This window comes from Tyto alba, unplaced genomic scaffold, assembly GCF_018691265.1.
Source record: "Tyto alba isolate M040663 unplaced genomic scaffold, T.alba_DEE_v4.0 Super-Scaffold_38, whole genome shotgun sequence".
In the NCBI taxonomy this organism is placed as follows: Eukaryota; Metazoa; Chordata; class Aves; order Strigiformes; family Tytonidae; genus Tyto; species Tyto alba.
The window spans coordinates 31913935-31937235 of record NW_024881313.1 but is presented as its reverse complement, the minus strand read 5'-3'; the positions used below and the strand labels follow the sequence as shown (position 1 = coordinate 31937235).

Below are 23301 nucleotides of genomic sequence, written 5' to 3'. Positions count from 1 at the left end.
CTATCAATAAATCTATAAATAGGATGCAAAATGCATGTGAGCTCTCTGTGCATGAATAAAGAGCAGCCCAGCAATAAATTATAGCATAATATATAGTTTAAAATTTACCAAAAGGAGTGCCTTGACAAATCAATGCAACGTATTTGTCACTGAAGGTGAAAGATTCATTATACTTCAGCCTCAAGAAATCTGGATTTCTGAAGCATGGGTCATCTAGGACATATGATGTAATGAGAGAAAATGGAAACATGCATAGACAAAAATAATATTCTGAATAATAAAGACATATTACTTTTTCAAGTAAAATATAAGTCTTGTGCAGTACTTCATTGTTCAAAAGAGGTCAGGAGTGAAACACCAGAGAACAAAATAATTAAACCTGACTTCCTATGGATTTGGTCCCTGCAGGAGATTCAGGACTGACCCTTTTTCTGAAACTGGGTTATATGCACTGGCTTTAGTTTGTGTTTTCTGGTGTCTGCTAAGGTCTAAGCTCATCTTGTGGCAATTTTTTCAGCTGAGAAATTCCTTCCTCTACCCAGCCACCTATTTGGATGAAACTTGGGGAAATGCAGTGTTTCGGGGAAATCCAGGCATCTGCCAGACGTGACTGAAACTGGTACTAGATTTCAAAGTTGGTGAGAGGAGAGGACGCAGACACAGGGCCAGACACACACATCCAGCAGGTTACATAAGCCCAAGAGTACAGCAAAGAGACTAAAAATAAGACCAACCAATTGGGTTTCCTGCTGACAGCAGCAAACTGCCATAGGACATTTAATTCCCTCTGATCACATAAATGACAGACAAGTTGTCACCTGCTGTATGCGCCAGGCCACGCAGAGAGGGGAGAATCCCATCCCTGTGGCAGGGGCCGCCAGTCCCAGCAGCTCCATCACCCTGTCCTACGCACTGCTGTGGATGGAAACATCCCAACAGAAGTTAGCAGCGGAGAGAGGCTGCAGATGTGGACGTTGTCTCTAGCATGCTCAGGAAGAGACACCTGGGCTTGGCAGGGTTGGAAAGCGCTTAGAATACGGGACTGGGCAGGTGTTGGAGAAGCCAGGGCCACTGATGTCCCTCAGCTGCTGCTGCCTCGCGGGGCGTTAGCAAGAGCCTCATGCCCAGTGGGCACCAGGGCCTTGTGAACGCAGCCAGGGCTACGATGGATGAATTGTTCCAGCCTATTCTGTAAGAAGAGGGGCAAGTCTTGAATTTTCTTAAATATAATTTAAAAAAAAAAAAAAAAAGGGGGGGGGACCTCTACCGATTCAGCTGCTTTGTTGCAAGTTCCAAGCGAGCCCCAGCCCGCCAGGGCCCATGTCCTCAGAGCGGGGGCCGCCCCGCGTCCAGCAGGGGGCGCCGCTGCCCGAAATGGCGGCCGGGCGGCGGAAGAGGAAGGTTAGCTCTTCCCCAAGATGGCAGCGCCCAGGGGCGGCGTGGCTGAGGGGAAGATGAAGCGGCCGCGGGCCGCCCGCGCTCGCCGCGGCGGAAAACTGGACAGGCTGCGGCAAGCGGTGCAGGAGTTCGTGCAGGCAGCCGGCGACCAGCCGCCGCTGACTCTGCTGAAAGACTCGGAGAAGCAGAACCGCAGGAGCCGCCGGGACGCGAGGAAGGAGAAGCGCAGGCTCAAGCGGAGCCGCCGCCGCCGCCTCCAGCGCGGGGAGCCGGTGGAGGTCCCCGCCGCCCCGGTCAAGCAGGCCCCTGCCAAGCCGGCTCCTGCCGCCCGCCCCAGAGCCCCGGCCTCGCCCGCCGCCACCGTTGGAAAGCAGCGGCCGGGGCCGCCGCGGCAGCAAGAGGTGGCGAAGCCGCCGGTGCCGGCAACCCCCGGCGCGGCAGCCGCCGCAACCGCCTCGGCGCGGAAGCGTGCCCTGCTGCAGGCCAACGAGGAGGAGGAGAAGGAGATCCGGCGCCTGGAGCGGCGGCTGGGGCTTGGCAAGCGCCGCAAGAAGCAGGAGGGGGCCGCGGCGGAGAAGCTGCCACAGAGCTTCCTGCGGGACGGGCTGGGCTACGTGCTGGGCGCTCTGGGCTCCCGGGCCGGCCTCAGCGAGCTGTGCGAGAGCAGCGAGGAGGAGGCGGAGGAGGCTCCAGGGCGGCGGGAGGGCCAGCCGGAGCCGGAGAGTGAGAAGGATTCGGAGGACGCCTCAGACCCCTGCGAGGGGGGCGATGTGGAAGGACAGTGGGAGAGCGAGAGCTCGTCCTCGTCCCTCGGGGGCGGCGGGGTGCCTGAGGCCAGCGAGCCCCCGAGCGAGGAGGAGGAGGAGGAAGAGGAGGAGGAGGTAAGGTGTTTGCCTCAGATAACGCAAACCTGCTTCTCAAAGTACATGCCGCAAATCTGCACATAAAGAAGAGTTTACTCGGCCCAGTCAGGCCACATAGGGCGTTGTCGTGGGTCAAAACATCACCAGGCCCAGCAACAGTTGACTTCGGAGGCCTGCAAAGTCCTAGGGACTGTTAGGTGTGGAGGGTAGAATTCCCCCGAGTGAGGATGCTAGTAGATAATGCTCTGGAGCACAAGGCATGTGGCCTTGTCTCTACATACAAGGTTAGCAAATAAAAGGAACTACCATGGCTTTAGAGTTTAAGAACACGATTAAGCACTTTTTCTAAGAGCAAAGAGAGCTCTATGTTAAAATTAGTATCTGTTGCAAACTGAAGTGTTACTTCTGGATGTTCCCAGAGGTTCTGCCTGTGTTAGGTCTTGTAGCATAGGTGGAGGAAGTCAAATGCGTCATTTAGCCCACATGGCACAACTTAAACTGCTAGTACATCTGCAGCTGATAAAACCAAGACCTGCCAAGTTTTAATAACAATAACTTAAATAAAATTACATGTAAAGGGAGGAAGGGGTTTGCTGCCATCAGATTGGTCATAAGCAGTAACTTGTCGCATGCTCCTTTTCTGTATGATGCTGTTTCTTTGGTGTTAGTTATTAGATGGTAGAATATAAACTAAAAGTTTTGTATATTAGTCTTAAATAGAAATGTATATTTGTGTTCAAATATTTAAGATACTGGTCTCATTTGGTATCTTATTGTTTTCCTGGTAAGAATCATAATCATAGAGCTACGAAGTATGTTCCCCCTCAAGTAAGGAAAGCTCAGGAGACACAGGATGACAAGAAAAGAGAAGAATTGGGAAGACTGAAGAAAATGGTGAATGGTCTCATTAATAGGTAATGTAATAAGGAAAGTCATTAATCTTTCTGGTTTGATGTGACAGTGTTAATCATTCAAAGAAAAGTGGCAAGAATGTGACTTTTCTCTTCACAAACTGATTTTAAGTTGGCAATCATGTCTGCTATTCTTAATAATAATTATCTTTGTTGATATAAATTCTTCAAAGCTGGTCATTATAGAAGTTGAAAAATCTAGAAAATAAATTTAAGATTGGGCTGAATTCCACACAGCAGTTGCCTGCAAGTGCTAGGTATAATTCACTAAGTGTCAGTTGGAGTATGCCTATAAAAAAACCTTATAGTGTAAGTTATAACTCCCCCCAAAAAAGCATATTTTTTCTTTTTTAAATTAAATAAATTTATCCCACACTACAACTGAGGAGTAGCAGCACTTGATAGATTAAAGTACTGAAAACCAGAAAAAACACTTAACGCTTTCACATGTTTTGGAATATTTTAAAAATAACAAATCTATTGGCATTTTCTTTCATCCATGTTACCTGTAAAATGAAGACTACAATATGCAGTCTGTTCAGTTGTTTAGAATTTTATATACCTTATACGTTAGAAAAGTATGAGGTATTTTCATACTTAATTTCTGCAGAGACTGTGATGTGCCATAGTTAAAACTATTTTCTTAATAAGTCTGTTCAGTGTGACAGTAAGCACGTTGATATTAGCGGGAGTATTTATAAAACACTATGGTTTTGCATTTAAATATTAAATATTAAAAAAAAAAAAAAACACACATATGTTGTGCTTTTTTAGTTTAGTGAGCACGGTATCTTTTCAATCTTTCTTCTTAAGCCAGGCTAGTTTCTCTAAAAAGAACAGGTGGTTTGCTGGGTAGATTGAAAATTGTGGAACCATGTAAAGAAAAGAAAAAGTGAACATTGTCTTTTGTTTCTTAATAGGTTGAGTGAACCAAATTTGTCCTCCATTAGTGGACAGATGGAAGAGCTGTACATGGCCAACAGCAGAAAGGACATGAATGAAACTCTGACAGATATTCTCATGAATGCTTGTGTTACTGCAGTTGCCATGCCTGCAAGACTGATGATGGAGCACGTCCTTTTGGTCAGCATTCTTCATCATAACATTGGAATAGAGGTAATTTTTGTGTTTGAGACTAGTTCTGTTTAGTAATACAGATTATAGAGTGTTTTCCTTGATATTTGGTTTGAATTGCCTTTTAATTTTTGATTGTGTGTCACTAAAAAGCATCTCTGGTCGAATTTCATCAGTATTTGTAGTTTATTTGCTAGGTGTCCACAAGTGAAAGGGACCAAGTCTGTTGCTTTATCTGATTAATTTATTTCCTCCATGAGTTACCACTGGTCAGTTATAAAAACATAATTTTTTAAGTCAAAATCTTTCTGCATCCATAAAACTGATTTTTTTCTAAGTTTCCAATTTTCTCCTCTTTAATTACACTAAACCATTTCTGTTCTCATGGGTATCTGAAGTTATTGGTCTTGAACGATGTGTATCCAGATAAGGAAAGCGCTACAGTTACAGAAATCCCTTTACATCAGTGGAAAAAGTCCTTTTTTAAAGCTCAGTCATGCACATCACCAGTGGAATTAACTAGGTATGTCGATGACTCGAGAATATCAAAAACTTCAAAAAAGCATGGCAAACTTTGTGGAGGTTTTTCTTTTGTGTTTTTAAGCCTGATGAATGATTGAGATAAAGTATCTCTTGCTTATTGTTAAGAAGAAGCTGAAACTAACAGTGTCAAAGGGACGATTTTACCTAATTTCGGTGAAATGTCTCTCAGGAAACTGGGGTGTTTAAACGCCATGTTCCCATCAAGTTACATTTTCTTTCTGTATTTCAAAGCAAAAGATGTATTGATGCAAGTTCTTCAGTTTGTCATATAGTGACCTGAATGCTGTCCCTGAAACCATATATAATATTAGACAGCTGCAATTACAGCAGCTTTCTCCATGCAGCCTTGCCATTAAACCCAGTTTTGTTCCTCTTTGCTGCTTGAAAGGCAGTTCTGACTGGAAATAAAATGTAATATTACAATGCTGTTTTAAGAAGAGAAACACAATCTTTTTTGAAGTTGAAACTTTGCAAAATACCTAGTAATGGGTTTTAGATATAGATACACTAATAGGTGTTAGAAATAGATAGATGATACAAAAACTGTATTCTGTGCTACCGACTCTATTACACAGCATCTTGGAATCTAGGAGTGTAGTATTTAAGTATGCTATAAAACCCCATTATTTTGTCAGTAAAATAAGTGTAGAATATGCATTAGACAAAATAGCACGGCTGATTTAAGATTAGTTTGAGTAGTACAGAAGTTGGGATTCCAAAAACTGTATTTATACATTTGTTTAATATGATGACGTAAGCTGGTCAAGGATTGTAATGCAAGTCAGTATCACTACTGGGACTTCTGGTTTTCATAAGAACAGTCAGCAAATATTAGCAACATAATAATGGGGAGGGATGGGTGTGGGGGCCTTGTTTAGCAGTAATATATTCATTACCTACCTATATTTTGGTATGCTTTCTAATTCCGGTCTTTAGCATCAGTTCTTTCTTCACAAATATGGAGATTCAAAATCTGTTTTCCCAGCTGTACCATTGACAAATGGCTAAGTTTATCCCCACTTCAAAATCAGCCTAAGCTCATGCTCAGCAACTGTGACAGCTTGGTATGTGGGGAGTTGTTTTACAGTATTATTTTTTACCTTCCTGTTAAAATTTTTTTTCTGGCATGATGAACTCTGATGCATTTGGTGTTTGACATGCAGTTTTTACTGGATGAGTGAGTAGCAGTAACAGCATGCTAGCCTGACAGCTGGGAAGATGCTAATGTGTATCCATGAAAATTATGTAAACAAATTCTGATGTATGTGTACTGTAAGTTCATAACATTTGCTTTTCTTGCACAGACTTTAAAAGGCAACTGGATGTCACATGTGAGATGTAAATAACATATACTTTAAGAAAATGTCATGCCACTTAGATACTTGTATATGTAACTGTAGAACATCCATATTAGTTGAGTGAAACAAGAATATCACTTTAAAATTAATAGTGGCAGTGCCCCCAAAATGAATGTTTTACAGATGTCTATAAATTCTGCTTACAGTTAACTTCTGGATTTTTTTATTATTTCTTTTTCCCCCTTAATGGAACTATTGCCAGGTCGGTGCTCACTTTTTGGAAGCCGTGGTGAGGAAATTTGATGAACTATGTAAAAGTGATGCTGAAGGGAAAGAATGTGAAAATCTGCTTGCCTTGATTGCTCATCTGTATAACTTCCATGTGGTTCATTCCCTGCTGATCTTTGATATTCTGAAAAAGCTTGTTAGCATATTCACTGAAAAAGAGATTGAGTTGATTTTGTTTCTTCTGAAAAATGTGGGCTTTTCCTTAAGAAAAGATGATGCATTGGCTTTGAAGGAACTGATCACCGAAGCCCAGAGGAAAGCAAACACAGCGGAGAAGAAACTCCAGGATCAGACTAGGGTATGTGTGTGTGTGCTTTAAAGATTCTTCTGTTCTGAATAGACTTTTATAGACTTGGATGCATGTGTTAATTTACTACAATGTTTTCTGTTACACTCTATTTAGCTTCTGAGTTACCATTAGGGTTTAGTTGTTGCATTCAGTTATTTTCATTCTTCTTTTCTGTCTTTTTTCATTAGTTCTTAGGACACAGACACCAAAATACTTGTAATGGGTGAGACTAAGACTCTCCTGTGTCTTATACAATGGATAATGCCTCTGTTTCATGCTACATTGTACACTTCAAAAAATGGTTACTGAGGCATGATGTTTAGCAGATCAAGCTTTGAATTGAAGCTTGAACACAAATATTTTTTATTAAATTGAGTTAAAAGTAAACATCCTTCTCTGTATTTGTATTCATGTAATGTAAATTTTGATGTATACTGCCAGCGGAGCTGCTTACTCTCACAGAATAATAATTTCAAAGTATACTTTCTACTTTATTTAATAAACTTCCAACACATAATCCACAGAAATATCTCTTTTCCCCATAGGTTCGTTTTATGCTAGAGACTATGTTGGCACTAAGGAATAATGACATGCGTAAGATTCCTGGTTATGATCCTGAACCAGTTGAAAAGCTCCGCAAATTACAGAGAACACTGGTGAGAACTTTCCTAGCATACATAGTATAGTTATTCTTAAACTAGAAGGAATTATTTGTATTGTACATTGGCTTGATGGGCTATAGTGTTTTTTAGTTCATTTAACAGTCTGAAACTTTTGTGGACAGAGGCACTTCATAGATCATTAAGTAGTATGTCCTGTGTCCAAGTTAAGTCAGCAGTCAACCAGCCTTCTGCAGAACAGTTTGAGAAAGGACATAATACTTAGCCAAAGACTTTGCCTCAAAGTCCTATACTTGAAAAAGAGATTGTGGGATCTTTAATGATTATGCAGAAGAAATGAGTCATTATAACAAGTTCTTTTTTCCATAGATTTTGGATGCAGACACCCGCTCCTAACTTCTCCAGAATTATTTTGGAAGTCTAACAGTTCTGAAAACCTGGAATTTGTTTGGTGGTTTTGTGTTTTTTTTTTTTTTTTGTCAGAGAGGGGGCAGTTTGTCTAGACTAACCAAGTATAAAATGCATGAAAGGGATTATCTCTGGGTTGAGAACTAATTAATTTTCACAGGACGTGAGTCTGGTTTTAGACTCCATGTATCTCCAACCTGAAAATTACACTACTTTCTACAACACCTAAAGGATCTTATTTCTCAGAAATTTCTAAGTGCGGGATGTGCACGTCAGTGATAATAGGCCAGGCAAAAATATGCTAGGTAACCTCGTTCTCTAGAACTTCCTTCTTAAATTTTCACAGTCCTTCTGGTATGTTTCTAGACTCTTTTGTTGTAAAATCTTATTTTGTTCAAAGAGTTAAAGCTTCTTGTTGTTTGAATTGTACAAAACTTAAGGCAGATTGTCATGTCATTTTCTTTGATCACAAGTGTTTAAAAGGAAAATCATGACCAGATTGTAAGATGCTGCAGCTGATTTTTCAATGTCAGCATCAAGTCTGAATTCTAATCAAGTTTTAAGATTGGAAGAAGACTTCTTTTTAATTGATTATCTCTTTTTTTTTTATTATTTAAAAAAAAATCAAGAGCTTCTAAATGTAGATTTAAGCAATTTGTAGTTGAGAAATTAGAGCATATGGGAAACTTGTAAATTCTTTTCATATTGCTGGCTGAAACTAAAGGTGGGAAGGGACATGTGAAGACCGCTATGGAGATTGAGTCACTTGTTTAAAGTATTAGTTTAAAAGTAATTTTAAGTCACTGAAGTGTTTCTTGTGTTCTTTTTTTAAAAAAATAAATCTTCAAATAAAAGCTTCTTCTTTTTTTTTTTTTGTTATTTAAGGTTCACGGGAGTGGTTCTGGAAAAGAAACTCAGCTCCGTGTCTCCCTGGAATCTCTCCTCAGTGCTGATCAGGTTGGTCGTTGGTGGATCATAGGGTCATCCTGGAGTGGAGCACCAATGATCAATGACACAAACAGCAAGACTCAGCAAAAACTGCATATAGGAAAGGTAAATCCAAGTGGTGCTAGTTACAAGTCTAATTGTGATCTTTTGAATATTATTCATACATGTGAATAGGTTCATTTCAGAGCCCACCAAAAAAGCCTTCATGGACTCTTGTAAGACTAAGCTTTTGGACTGTAAATTCTGCTCTTTTTAAAATGTTGTACTCATGCTCTTCCTGAGAGTTGTTACTACAAATATTATGGTATATCTTGTTTTTTCTTATCCTGTGGAATTGAAAAAGTAGCTTACGTAAGTGGAAGTAGAGACTTGATTTAAAAGTGCATTCGCTAGTACGAATTCTGACAGGTAGTGTTGTCTGTCCGTCGGTGACATATATCTAAGATGATTCTAAAAGTAGTGTGGTGAGGTGGTTGTGGTGACTTACTTTAGAGAAGCACGTCTTGAAAATAATTGGCACAATTAAGATATTTCCCTAGTTGAAAAATCTCCTGATGATGCCTATGCCTCTGGACAAAAGCTCAGGACCTTTGGACTGCTGCTTCATAGTTTACTAGATATCTTTCTTAATGGTCTTATCCGAGGCTGCACAGAAACAGCTTTCTTAAAGCAAGCATAAATAAAACAGCATTTAATTTTTTTTTTTTTTCAGGTGAATTCAAAGATAATGGAGCTAGCTCGTAAACAGAGAATGAACACCGATATCAGGAGAAGTATTTTTTGTGTCTTGATGACAAGTGAAGACTTCCTGGATGCCTTTGAAAAGCTTCTCAAGTAAGTACAGACTAGCACAGAAGACAGCCCAGAACTAAAAAACAGTGTTAGCTGGGTTCCAAAAATTACTGGTCTGGGCTTAAGAGCATTTAGATGATAATACAATTAAAGAAGTGCATAGCTAGGGATCCACGTAGGGTAAAAGAGTAGGAGAAGGGACCAAAACCCTGGTGTAAGGACTGTTGAGGCAGGCAGAACTGACTGGCAGTCAGAAGACAGGAGTATCCCCTGTTACTGTCACTCATGTCTATAACTGATTTGCAGCATCTTTTGACTTAAGGAGCCTGTATCTTTTTGCATTGAAGATGTGTATCCTGGTCTAGCAGATGGAAGGCTGTTGCAGTCTTGCTTTTGTACAGAGGTAGACCAGAGCCCCCTTCAGAACGTATCTTGACTTTTTTTTTTTTTTTTTTTTTTTTTTTTCTGCTGGATTTCCATACTACTGCCACTTCCCTTACTTCTTTCCACCTTGTTAAGTCACCTTATAGGTCTCTGTCTGTACTTGCATGCCCTGGTAGTGTTCTAGCACCTCCACTTCCCTCTTGCAGAATTTATTAGTTTTGGATTTGCTCCAGGGTCACATTTCATGTTAAGACCATTTTCCTTACCACTGGGCAAACAGCTTTTTAGAAGATGTGATCAGGGAAAAGCTTAAACTAAGCCATTCTTTGTGTTTGTCAGAGTATTAATTGTAAGCCTGTAGTAACTGGGAGGGGAGAGATCAGGTCTGAACTCTTCTATTGCAGCCTTGTAATTCAAGGGAATTGTCTTACCAGGATGACATGCAATTATTTAATTTGCTAACCAAACCAAAACAGACTTTGTAATAAAGTCAACTAATATTTGATTAAATGCCACTTCTGCAAAACACAGCTTGGATTTAAGACTGTGATGGAGTCATTCCAATATCTTAATATGGCCTGTTCAATTAAAAGAAATTAGCTGCTGCTGCTGCAGTTCTTGCCAAGGCCTGGTAGCTCAATTTGCAAATTGATCCTTGACTCTCATCTGTGCTATTTAAACTAGTATACAAATCTGTATATGTACAGGCTTGGCAGAAAAACCGTCTGCAGATTGCCTGGTGTGTATTTGATAGTCATTTTTATACAGCAAACTCAAAGAGGAATTCTCAAATCTGCCCACATCTGGCAGAGTATAATGAAAAGTACACAGAATTGTCAGTGAAGGAATTAACTTCAATGTGAACATGTGTGCCAGAGGGTATGGGAATCATATGTTTGATGTCAGTCTCATGAAGGAGAGCATGAGAAAGATACAAAAAAAAAGTATTTTTAGCTGTGCTTGTTGATTCATCTGCTGCTTGGTCTCTGGCAGAGTTAAGGTGTGGTTAAATAGTAACTTAAACCATTTTAAATCCAGGCTGCTATAGTTTTGCTTGTCTTTCTCCTTGCAGCAAAAGAAAGTAATTAGTTTGAAGCCAGAACAGCTCCCTGAAGTGGCCCAGCTTGTGATTGCAGAAGTGTCAATGTAGAGGGAGGGTTGGGAACATCACTGGAGACAGGAGAGAGTGAGAGTTGATCCATTTCATCAGTTGAAAGGCCACACCTCCTTCACAAGCCACAGATTCACACAGGAGGGGGAATGAATGCTTCTTAAGTTTGATAGAAGGGTGATTTTTAAAGCTATTTCATGGAGATGAAGAATTTGAGGAATTTTACATCTGACGAAAAACTGAACTTGTCTAAGTCTTAGATGCCCTCTTGTAGTGTGATGTGTAATTCAGGGGAGCGAGTATGTGTATCTACTAAAATAATTTGAACTGACTTTTAAAAAGTGGGTTTGAGCATTGCTATTTTTGATCTAAAGGCAATGATAGTCTTGAGCTTCAGCAGGTGATAACTAACCTACTTAGAGGCAGGCTTCTGCTGGTGATAACCTACTTCAGGGGCAGTTATATACAGCAGGAAATTTTTAAAGTGATCAGGAGATACAAGTCTGTGGGAATACTGTAACTCAACAGTGATTTAATGGATGAGGTGATTGCATATTCTTTATGGAAAATTATCAGGCTTATGAAATCTGTACAGGTTTATGGTGCAGCTCAGCAGTGAAAGACAATTCTGAATCTTAAATTTTAGATGTTTAGGAATGCTAGGTCTGAAAAAATAAAACACTGATAGGACTGTGAAAAAATGAAAGTAAGAACAAAATCGAACATCAAAGTGCTGATTTACTCTGTTCCAGCTGTCTGGCAACATCAGTTATTTCCTAAATAAGGAAATCATGATAGAAGTGGTGATGAACAAGGAAAAAGTGTGTGCCAAATTAGTGATTGCAATGTAACTTCACAAGCCATCTGTTAAATACATGTCCAGTGTCTGAGAACCTGTGTATTAAAAAAAAAAAAAAACCAACAAAAATCCTTTTGTTGCTTTGTAATAAAATCAGATAGAACTTGGCTGATGGGAGAACAAGCGAATTATATCACAGACACAGCACTTAGAGTGCTGGTCTCTTCCGGAAAAGCAGACTTCTAGGTTTTTGCCATTCATTAGCAATCAGCCTAGAAATCATCCCAGATTTTTCTGTTGTAAAGTTCTAAGTTCTGGGGGTTTTTGGCTGAAAGACATTATTTTCTCTGTTAATCTAGTGTGTGTCTGATCAAATGCACTGTCAGATGTCCGGAGGGGTATACAATCAAGGGGTATTAGAATCAAGCAATGACAAACCACAGACAGTAGAGCAAGTTCCAGTGGAATCAAACTTAGTTAGAAAATACACTTGAGTTGTACTAATGCCATACAAAACTTGAGCTTGAAGCAATGAAAATAAGTTTGTTTGACATTTTTCAGTTTATAATACAAAGCATTTTTCATGTTAATTGGTTTTAATGCTGCCAAGCATTTGACAGCCCTGGAAGCTAAATCATATTCACAGAATGGGTGCACTGCGAGTTAGTTGCCATTTCCTGCCAGAGGGTTGCAGTCCTCTGTTAGACTGGTCAGCTGTTCAAGTGGGAAAGTTCTTCAGCCCTTGGCATATATGCTGAAGCAGCCAACATAAATATTCTTTGATACTGACTGTTTTCTTCAGGCTTGCTTTTTTTTTTTTTTTTTAAGGTGCTTTGAAATTACTGACTGCATTCTCTTAGGCTACTATCAAACAATAATGAATTTCAAGTAGTATATGAGTAGTATATACAACAGAGTTGACTTAGAGATTAAAAGATTCATATCACCAACTCGGTAGGAAAAACATCTTAAAATATTTTCTTATCCCTAGTGAGTACTACAGAAGTGAAGGGCCCTGGACATGTTTCAGTAAATAGGCTTATACTGATCCAAAGGCTGGGTTTCCTCCCATGACCATAGGTACAAATGTGAGATAACTGCAACAGGGCCCTACAGTTCTTCTTTCACTATTTAACTTCCATATTGGTGCACCATGCAGCAGCACTTGCTGCAGTGCTACTGCTGCATTCAAAGGCACAAGACTCAATGATGGCAGTGCCCTCTCTGTTTTTCTTCATGGAGAGCTGCAAGCATGAAGTGGGCTACCTTTCCTTCCCCAGGGGGTAATTATATTTGTATCATTACACTTCTGTTTGAGGTCTTGTTTTTGCAGCAGTCCTTTAACACGGATAATACTGTAGCATTTCCATATTGCCATACCAGAATACTGATTTAGCCTGCAGTCTTAAGGGTTTGAGTCCATTCAGTGTTTTAAAGACTGTAAGAACTTTCTAACAAGTAAAATTTAATGTGGTGTTTGTGGGGGGTTTTTTAAGTATTGCTCTGGGATGTTGACTGTAGCTGTTACTTTGTGGCAGTAACGTTTTCCTTATTAAACCATTCTCATTCTCTTGCTTAATTTTAGGCTTGGACTGAAAGATCAGCAAGAGAGAGAAATTGTTCATGTTGTCCTTTATTGCTGCCTACAGGAGAAGACATATAACCCCTTCTATGCATTTTTGGCTAACAAATTTTGTGAATATGAAAGACGATTTCAGGTGAAGAAAAATCAGTTTCTTTGTTTTAATGTCATTATTGTGTTTAGGAAGATAGTTATTAAATACCTGAGAATAGATGCATGCCTGTTAATATCTTGATCCTGAGGAAAAATTCTACTCATATAGCTATGTATTCAGTAAGACATACCCGTGATCAGATCTGAATAGGAAATAAAATAACTACTGCAGAAAGTTTGCTTTCCTCTGTTTTACATACTTTAAGAGAATTGAACAGTCTGATCAAGCATCTCTGTTAATCAACAGAGGGCTCATAAAGAATAAAAGGTCAAAATGTTTTGTTATGTTGTTATTCATTTGAACAGTCACTTGATATCTAGGATTATTTTTTTTCCTTTGACACCTAGATGACATTTCAGTTTAGTATCTGGGACAAAATCAGAGACTTAGAAAACCTGTCAGCAACTGCCATCTCCAACTTGGTTTCACTGCTGACTCACTTACTAAGGACAAAATCATTGCCACTTTCAGTTCTCAAGGTTGGTGTGTTTTCAAAATACTTCTTTGTTTTCCTTGCATTTGCTAGTTCTGTGGAAAATGTATTTTGTCTGTTACCTAGATGGTACTTCAGCTGTTCATTGTCATAAGCTATGAAAAACTTGTTCTAAAATTAGCAAATCGATCCAATTGATTATGGTAATGCTATTATTTGGGGAAAAGGGAACTTGTGGTGACGCAGGCATACAGAAAGTACACAGTTCTATATCTAGAGCAGTTGTAATATTTTCTTTAGAGTATCCAAGTTGGAACTGTGACCCCTTGCTTAACAGGCTTTCTCAGTGGATTTTTGTGTGACACTTTTTAGCTGATGTTGATTTTTATTAGACCAGAAAGAAATCTACAGAGCACTTGGTTTCAGAATAGGGAGTCCATAGAATTTTATTAGGACAGTAATTGAAATGTGTTAAATACACAATTATATGGATTGTCCTAGGTACTTCAGAAGTATTTATCTAATTAGGAAATTATATCTGGTATTACTGGTACCAGTAGGCAGGGTATTCTATAGAAAGTTTACTGCTTTCCTTATTGATTGGCTTTTGGAGGCAGCATTCTCAGCTAATTCTTCTGTGCCAAACATAAGACTCGGTATATATGGGAGGCCAGTTGGTGCACTAAAAGCTGTTCATTTAGAAGAGAGTTCAGCTGTTTGAAATACTTGGATTAATCTAATTCTCTCTCTTTCTACTAGGTAATTGAATTCAGCGAACTAGATAAACCCAAAGTCCGTTTCTTGCGACAAGTATTAAGCATGCTGTTAATCAAAGCAGATGCTGAAGAACTTAGTGACATTTTTGTGAGGTAAGTGATCAGAGAGATCTCCAGGGAGCCCTTGGTGAGTAGTAATTAAGAAGATAAGAAGTTTCCTTATTTTATTTGGAATTATACAGTGCCTTTTCCAAAGATCAGCTATCCATCCCTTAAAAAGTAAGCTCTCCTGAGTGAGTAGGGGGAAGCATATCATTTATGTGTTAGTACAGGCTCTGTTATAGATACAACTGTGAGAAGTGTTATACAAAGGCTTTTGGGTATTTAATGTATCATTTTGGTCACATGAGCAGAGTTCTGTAATTACCTGCTTTCCTTTATTGCTTTACCATCTGTGTACAGTGGCATTCACTCTGCCAGCCGTCTTTGCTAGAAGGTATCTTTAGTGTAAGAAGGAAAAATAAATGCAAATGAGGGAAAGGTTTGATGGGTTTTTGTTTGTTTGGGTTTGTTTTTTTTTTAATTCAACATTGTCTGGAAAGTCTTACTTTTGTATATGAGACAGGGTGATGAGATATGGGAAGGCTGAGAAATCTCCATCCTTGGAGATGCTTAGGACTTGAGTGGATAACTCTGAGCAGCCTGACCACACCTGGACATTAGTCTGGCTTTAAATGGGAGGTTGGACAAGATGACCTGACAACATCCTTTCTGACTTAAATTATTCTGTGATTCCATGGTTTTGTTGTATTAAACTCGCAACGTCACATAAAGTTAGAAAAAAATAGATTATGATGTTTCAACAATTATGCTGCAACACAAGGAAGCTCAAACATGATGTTTGCCTTGTTTTTTCTGTAATGTCATTATTTTCATAGAGTAAATCTAAGGCTCCAATATTCCATTTTATTGTTGAGGGACAATTGTACATTGAGTGTGTTTGGGCTGTTTGCCAAACCAATGTAGACTTGCTGGGAATTTGAAAAGCACTTCAGAAAAGCTCCTTTTATAGGTTGGATTTTTTTCTCTGTCTCTATTTGAAGAAATAGAAAAGAAAAACCAAGAAACTTCTGAAACAGTAGAAGACTAAATACTATTTTTGATCTGTATCTTTACAGGTTATCTGACAACCCCAAACTGGGAGTTCTACGGGAAGGCTTGAAACTCTTCCTTACCCACTTCTTACTGAAAAATATACAAGCCCAAAAAAGTGCTGAAGAAGCTAGCTTATTAAAAGAAAGAGTTGAACTAGCAACCAGGGCTTTGGAAGCAAAAGAACCAAAATTGAAGCTATAATTCTGTTTTTCTAATAAAGCATATAGAAAAACTGAGTCTGCATGAAGGTGCAAAGCTTTGTTGGTCTTTCAGACCCAAATAATTGAGATTGAGGAGAGCTGTGTTACTCTAAAGGATTCACTTTTTGATGTAAACAGTTACTTTGTTCTACACACTAGTTACAGGTTTAACTGAAGGTGATACAAGGCCTTTTTGAAGAAACCGAAAATGTATTTTTTTTGTCATGTCCCTTTTTAGTACCAGTGCTTCATGTTGATGGTTAGTATCTGGAGAAGAGGATGAATTTCTCTTCGATGATACTCCCAGTCAGCACTAGCATTCTGCATTGCATATTCTAACCTTTCATTTAAAATAATAGCACAGTACTGACCACCGTGTGTTAAAGAAGCAGGCATAACCAAAGGCTTTTAATAAGTAATCGTTGTACTTGCCTGAAGAAAGAGGCCACTAGATGGCATAAGTACTGGTGAGTCAGTTCTGGAAGAAACCAACTTTTCTTAAAGCGTTGAAGTTATCTGCTAATTCTGTGAATTGTTTACCTGACCGTGGGTCAGGAAAAGATCTTCAGTTGGATTCAAAGCTGTAGTAAAACAACTTGAAGATCTGACTTTGCCCAATTATACTGGGTTTAAGAGATCACAGCACAGCTTTATTGCTCTCTTAGACTGTTTTTCGCAGCTTTAAAATTGGAGTTGCCTAATATCTTGTGTTAATCACATTTTTCTAGGCATAAAGAATAAGAGCAGTATAAGTCTTTTAATAAGAGAATTACCTTCCGTAAGAATTTGCTTGCATTTTCCATTCAGATGTTTTTTAAAAAAAAAAATCAGGTACATTTCTTTCCGTAACACTTAGTGTTAATTGTTTGTTTCTTTTGTCACCTTACCACTACACATTAAACTGAAATTTTTCTAAAGGCTTTGCTGTTTGTATTAGCTTTACGCTAGCTGGTTTGCCAGGAATGGAATTACCTTCCTGGAGTGGGGGCAGGGAGGAAGCACTTTCTTGCCCACAGTACACACTGCATCTGCATAATCTACCTGTGCTAGAGCTGCCAGCCCTGTTCCTATAACCAGGCTTGTCCTCTGGTGTTAGTAGTCCACTCACTTGGGGTGCCTCCTAATTGCATTTGATACCAATTGATCTATTCAGCTGCTTTGGATCTGTCCCTGATGGGAAGATTTGCTCCCAGTAGGCATCCTCCAGAAAATGTTCAGTTCTGCAGCAAGAGAGGTAGACAAGATTTTATTTATTTATTTATTTTTAGGTAGAGTTTAATGTAGAATACTCTCCTTGCCCAGGTGTATGAGTATTGTTCTCAGGCAGAGGAGTCCTTCCTCTAGCAGCCAGGGAGTTGTTTTTTTCACCTTTCCTCTGTTGGAGAGGGCAAGTTGTAGGGAACAAGGGGTCCTAGCAGCAGAGATACCCATTTTCAGAATCACAAGTTACACTAGCACGGTAACAGCTAACACAGTTTACTATCAAAAGAACAAAGCAAGATGCTTTCTTCAGCCTGTTTCATACCATTGGCACCTTTTAAGCATACAAAACCAGACCTTTCCCCTCAGTTGCATCTTAGGTGCAACAGGCAGAAGAGGAAAAAAATTCAGTTAAAATACTTTTGAAACTCATATCCATTGACAAAACTAGGGGCAGCAGAACAATTGACTCTGTTTTGAAGGATACAGAAGTCACAACTTAGGAGAGTGCATGTTAACAGCTCCCTTGCAAACAGCCATGCCAAACCTTTTATTTTAGTTTTGGAGGCTGGACTCAGGAGAAAATCTGTGCAAGTCCCCAGAAACTGGCTGCTGTGGAATGCATAGGACCTCAGTGAGTAAAAATTGCTCCCTCTGGACTGCAGCAGCCACCTAATTAATTACCTTTTTCACAGGGGTTTAGGTAGACCGAGCATTTCAACATGTTTGTGGTTTAATAACACATAAATGGAAACACATTGCTGTAGCTGGGAGATTGAGGCAAATTTACTCCTCGAGATAAATCTCAAAACATCTTCCTTAAATTAAATGTGACAGGCTGCTGGTTCCTTTTTTGAATGCTTTGCTTGGCGATCAGAATTGCCCACCCTTTGCTGCCCATGGAAAGATCACCTAGTGTTTTATGGGTCTGAGTCTATTCACTTGCTGCAGCTGCCTGAGGCAGTGTGGTGCAGGTGTTGCTATGCAATTAGAGGAGATGGTTTTAAACTTACAGTATAAAATTACAATTGCTATTTTTTTAAAACTAAGACTTGCATTAGGTATTATTTATCCCAAACAGATAGTATGTTTTATTCAAACGTAGTTATTAGAGCCCTTGCTTTGTTTCTGAAAAAAACAGATTTTACCTGCCTGCAGCTTTTACATTTGTCACATTTATGTATAAACATAATTTTTTTTAAAAAAACCCAGTTTTCAAGGAAAGCAGCCAAAATGCACTGACAGTCCCTAGTGCCATAGTCATGGTACAAGGACAGTTGCTGCAGGTGATTCTGCATAAGTCCCATCCTCTCCCTGTGATTCGGTGAGGGAATAACTGTCAAACAGAAATTTGACAATTCTAAGACAAATGTGAATTCCTGAGTCTTGGATTTTGCCATGTTTAACAGTTCTTTCCATGGTCCTACTGGCCAAAGTGCCACTGCTGGACAGAGGGGGGAGGCCTGTCTGCGTGTGCTATTGATGCACATACACATCTGCAGGCTGTCGCTTCTCTGGTCCAGTCACATCCCAAGGATATAAGGCTCAGGTGAAAAGGAAAGCTGAGATTACTTTGTATTTATCTATAAATAAATTTGTACCTATTATAATTTATAGATCCTGTATCTGTATAAATGCATGTATTAATATATGCTATATACAATATATCTTTTTTATCTATAGCATATTTTTAACCCTGGAGAAAAAACTCACCACCAGCAAAGCTAGCCCTGCCAAAGTGTCTCCTCCTTATAGTAGGGTTGTCGGTGCTAAAAGGTCTCTCTGTAACAGCAGCAAATCCGAATGCTGGCAAGGGGCTTCCTGCAAAACTGCACCCTAAGCACTGACTGCCAGAAGAGGCTGCAGGGGGAGTTACCTCAGGCTTGGACACGGTTTCCTTTGTCTGCTGCACAATAAATGTTCAATAACACACATACACAAAGTACAGCATGTTGAGTTACCTTCCTATTGACTATTAGTCTGTTAGCCAACATCAAACCTCTGTGAGGAACATTCTCTGATCATTCCAATAAGAGAGATGTCATTTAAAGAGTCCAAAATTCTTACATAAAGAAGGTTTGGGGGAGTTATTACTTCACAGAGTTACTACTTCATAAGCCAAAAAGGGCTTTGAATTGGGAAAAATACACTACACTGGAAAACCAAGCAGCTATGGTTGTGACCCTAATCCTTACTCCTGACAAGCCGGTGGAAAATACAGCATGGTTAACTTTAATTTAACTAAAAGCTGGATGCTTAATTTATTAGCTATATAGCAGAAGATTTCAATTCCCCCTTTAAACTGCACTGCACTATCCACTCATAGCTATTATTGCAGTTTCAATTTTTGTTTTCTTTTAAGCTGGACAGCGATGTTTTAAACTTTCTCTGTTTTCTGTATCAAAATTAACAGGGCAGTAAAGTCTGTTTTTTAGCTTTGGCCAGAGTGTTACACTGATAAATCATACACAAGTCCTTTTGGCAGGGTTTTAGCACCGCACCTGAATGGGCCAAGTATCTGCAGGGCTTTTTTAACTTGACATTTTTCCATTGTCCTGCACACCGGGGATGATGGGTTGATATCAGTCGTGCTCCGAAAGCGCAGACGCAAGCAGGTCTGCCCTGCCTCACGCGAGCGAAGGTGTGCAACCCAATACGGTGCTTAAAGCACATCTGGGAACGTTTGATTCACATTGTTCTGCGGGTGAACTTTGCACGTGAAAAGTTACAGCCCGGGAGCAGCGCGGTGCCAAATGTGCGCGACAGTGCTTTCAGCTTGATAAATACACAAGCAGCAACTCTTATACTCACATTTTTGTTGCATTGAGTGTAACAGAGGCTTAGAGGCTGACTACATCCCGTGTGTGTGAGAATCAATACGTGATTTTATTTCCTGCAGCAGATGAAGCGATTTTGTTTTCAGGAGACAGATCTGTAGGGTCACTATTCCAAAGGCGGGATGTAAACCCAAGACTTTTTGGGTTGGACTGATTTCAGGAATTGTAGGTAGAGATATGACTCTTTTACCATATGCCACATTTTGTGATTTCATCTCCTGGAGGAACTTTCCTTCGCCCTCCAGTAAAGCTTAGTTTACCATGAGGCCCGCAGGCACGAACATCACAGCCACCCATATAAAACAGCTCTGCTATCCTCGAATTCTGGTGTGACCTGCAGCCTTGCTTTAAAACTAATTACAGTAGCCTCCCACTAATTCAGATCCATGCACAATTCAGAATTGGATATCATGCAGTTTCCCTAATAATGCCTTAAAGAAATGAAATTAGCATCTATCAAGAATAAACATAGGAAGAGCCAGCTGGCATCGAAAATTCCTTAAAACTTGTGTCCTAGGACAAAACAGTTCACACACCAAAACCAGCTCACCTCATGTGAATTGAGGACTTCAAAGTGAATACATTAAAAACTAGGTAATGTAACTAGAATGAGAGGTACAGAGTAAAATTACAAATAGAGACCTTTTTTTGAATAGTTCCTTTAAAGTCTTTCATCAGTAACAGTGAAATGCTTGTTTCATTTTCATAACTGAAAGATTTCCGAGCATGGCACATTTTTTATTAAAAACTCCATTATAGACCTTTTACCGTTCAGACAGTAAGAGTACCCTCAGCTCTCTCTTGGGTGGGCAGGCACACATGGCTCCAGCGTGAAATAACAGGGAATATTGTTAGGAGGCAGAGAAGCCCACTGCAGGAACAGCCTTCAGTTACAGTCAGGGGATGGAGCAATGCATTCTTCTAATAAAGAGACAATAAGCCAAGATATGCTTGATGTCACCTTGGGGAAAAATAAGTCATCTTGATTGCATTTTCTCAGTTAGCATTTTATTCACAAAATCATCTCTCCTCCTCAGCCAAAACCTTAGATTCTGAATGGATTTTTTTTTTCCTTACTCTGTAGTTCAATTCACCCTTAAACTGTTGACTAGATGGTGTTTACTTTCCAAATTTCCCTAACTAAATGGTTTGAAACTAAGTCTGTTGGTCTCTCGAAGATTTTTATTGTGCTAAGGATTATACAGGTACTGTGTCACAGAGATTAGGAAACAGTGCAGAAAGGCAGGGACAGCAATTGCAAATCATAAGCTTTTCCTATGACAATAAAAGTTGTCGAGGGAGGCTCTAGGGAGCTCTTCACCAGCATTTCAGAGCTTTAGCAGCAGGCAATAGGCCGGCACAAAAGCTGCTGGGAGTTTTGAATCAGTTCATTTTTCTTATCTGTGGTCTACAAGCAATGTGAGAATCAGATCCGGAGAGACAGTAGACCCATCGATGTTTCTTAGGCTGCCCTATTCTTGTGAAACCTTACACCAGGTTTGTGAGTTTAAAGGAGCCTTCAGACTGCTAAGGGCTGGAGAAGCAAATCTTTATTCCTGGCCAGGTTTTTGACACCCTCATGGATGCTGAGTAAGACTTTCCCTGAAGTGGCCTCCTCCAGGGAAGAGCCAGGGCTCCCCAAGGCTGGCGTGGAGCTGTCAGAGGCACAGGATTAACAAGTTTTGCAGAAGAGCACATTAAACTTTTTCAACATTCTTCCATGTTCCTCTGCTTCTAAAATCAACCCTCAATTCTAACCTCTAGATGTATTTATTAGTCCTAAAGATGAAGATCTGGAAGAATAAAGGGGTGGGGGAATCAGGTATCTTGCCATCCTTAGCTGATGAAAGAGCTTTCCTCATCCCATTCTCAAAGCAAAGAGAACCTGTGAGGATCTGTAGTGACAAGAGAGGTGTCCTCTCTGGACAGCTTCAGAGCCAAGAGAACAAATCCTTTTCATGGGGCATGGTGCAAGCCACTGGGAGCTGCTGCTCCCCAGGGGTGATCCGAGTTTGGACACCTAGGTTGGCCTTCTCATCTCAACGTGACTCCATGGTCCCTGCAGGTGAACAAACAGGCCACATGCTCATCTCCTCACTGTCCTACATCTGGGAAACGAGCACGCAGGCATTATGACTCATTTACCTGGGAAATCTGTGGGAGAGGCGTGAGAGGAACTCACACCCTAACCTGCTCATTTTGGTGGGACAGCAAGGGTATCCCTCCTCCTCTAAAACCTCCATCACGAGCTTTGCATCACCAGAAACCTGCGTCACACTGAACAGCATCTGATCACAGGCTGAAGAGTGAAAATGTGGACAAAATTTATGTTTTATTACAACAAGCCATATACTTACACAGCTGTTATTCCAGCTCTTCCATAGCCATTAACCCTGGCCACAATCCCTTCATCAGAGGTTTCCAAGACACATGAAAAGGCAAAAAATGTGGGAAGACCAGCTGTTTCATGAGGTGAAGGCCAAAGAAAGGTGAAGTAACTTCCACACGTTGTCCAAGCAAATTACCTGCAGAAAGGAGCTGAGTGCCATGAGCAGGAGCATGAAGGCAGCAGATTGCTGCCTCCCATCACCTAAATCTGCTTCTCCTGGCACCCTCAGCTCAACCTCACAAGACCATGTGAAATGCTCATACATAGCTTAAAAATCCTCATGCCACAGTCAGTCAGGCCCTTCAGAAAAGCTGGGGGGCTTAAGAGCATGGGAGGAGTGAAGGTAGTCAGGAAGATCCCTGAAGGTGGGTGAAACCCACAGCAGGAGCTGGAAGGGGAAAAGGAGACAGCAGAGACAGCGGGAACCACTGGCTGACGCTGCTGAAGTGTCATCTTAATTATCCCTGGCAAAAGAACAGTGATTAACATCAATGACTGTGGACAACCTTTATGTAATTACTCATTAACATTTCTAAAATTGCACCTAGCTGCTACAGCAATACATGCTTTATAGATTCATCATGTTGAAGTCCAGAAAGAATCATTAGATCGTCTATGCAGACCTCTGCGCATTGCCAGCCGCTATTACACTGCAGAAATTAGCACCGGAGGCAGCTCAGCAGCTTGTGCTTGGCTTTCATGTACTTTCTAGAAAGGGCATCTGGGGATACCAAGAGATGGACAATCTGCCTCATCCCTTGAGATGTTGTTCTAAATTGGGGTCTCTCCCCTGCCCCATCCCCAGGTTAAAATCTGTGCTGGCTGCCTTTCATCTGTATTTATGGAAATGGTACCCGCAGCCCAGCGGGGCTGGATGGGGACAGGAATTCTCCGTCCCTGTCTCCTCTG

The 23301-nt window shown here is 40.3% G+C and overlaps 1 protein-coding gene across 2 annotated transcripts; it reads left to right on the top strand.

Annotated features, from left to right (window-relative positions):
• The first annotated feature begins 1395 nt into the window (after positions 1–1395).
• Positions 1396–16002, top strand: NOM1 (nucleolar protein with MIF4G domain 1). Of its 2 annotated transcripts, none has more exons than XM_042802187.1 (11): positions 1396–2276; positions 3051–3175; positions 4093–4288; positions 6350–6673; positions 7210–7320; positions 8578–8745; positions 9353–9474; positions 13312–13444; positions 13810–13941; positions 14655–14764; positions 15790–16002. In XM_042802187.1, the coding sequence occupies exons 1-11, from the start codon at positions 1419–1421 to the stop codon at positions 15965–15967; spliced, it is 2457 nt and encodes an 818-aa protein (XP_042658121.1). In that variant the 5' UTR covers positions 1396–1418; the 3' UTR covers positions 15968–16002. The 2 variants fall into 2 exon arrangements, with proteins under 2 accessions (XP_042658121.1, XP_042658120.1); XM_042802186.1 differs by having other exon boundaries at positions 1396–2279.
• The last annotated feature ends 7299 nt before the right edge of the window (positions 16003–23301 follow it).

What these genes read in the sequence shown, in the direction of transcription:
- NOM1 (XM_042802186.1), top strand. Translation starts at nt 1,419, where the DNA reads ATGGCAGCGCCCAGGGGCGGCGTGGCTGAGGGGAAGATGAAGCGGCCG. An exon ending in ATCATAACATTGGAATAGAG is followed by an intron (nt 4,289 to 6,349) that starts GTAATTTTTGTG and finishes AACTATTGCCAG; the next exon opens with GTCGGTGCTCACTTTTTGGA. An exon ending in GCAAATTACAGAGAACACTG is followed by an intron (nt 7,321 to 8,577) that starts GTGAGAACTTTC and finishes TTGTTATTTAAG; the next exon opens with GTTCACGGGAGTGGTTCTGG.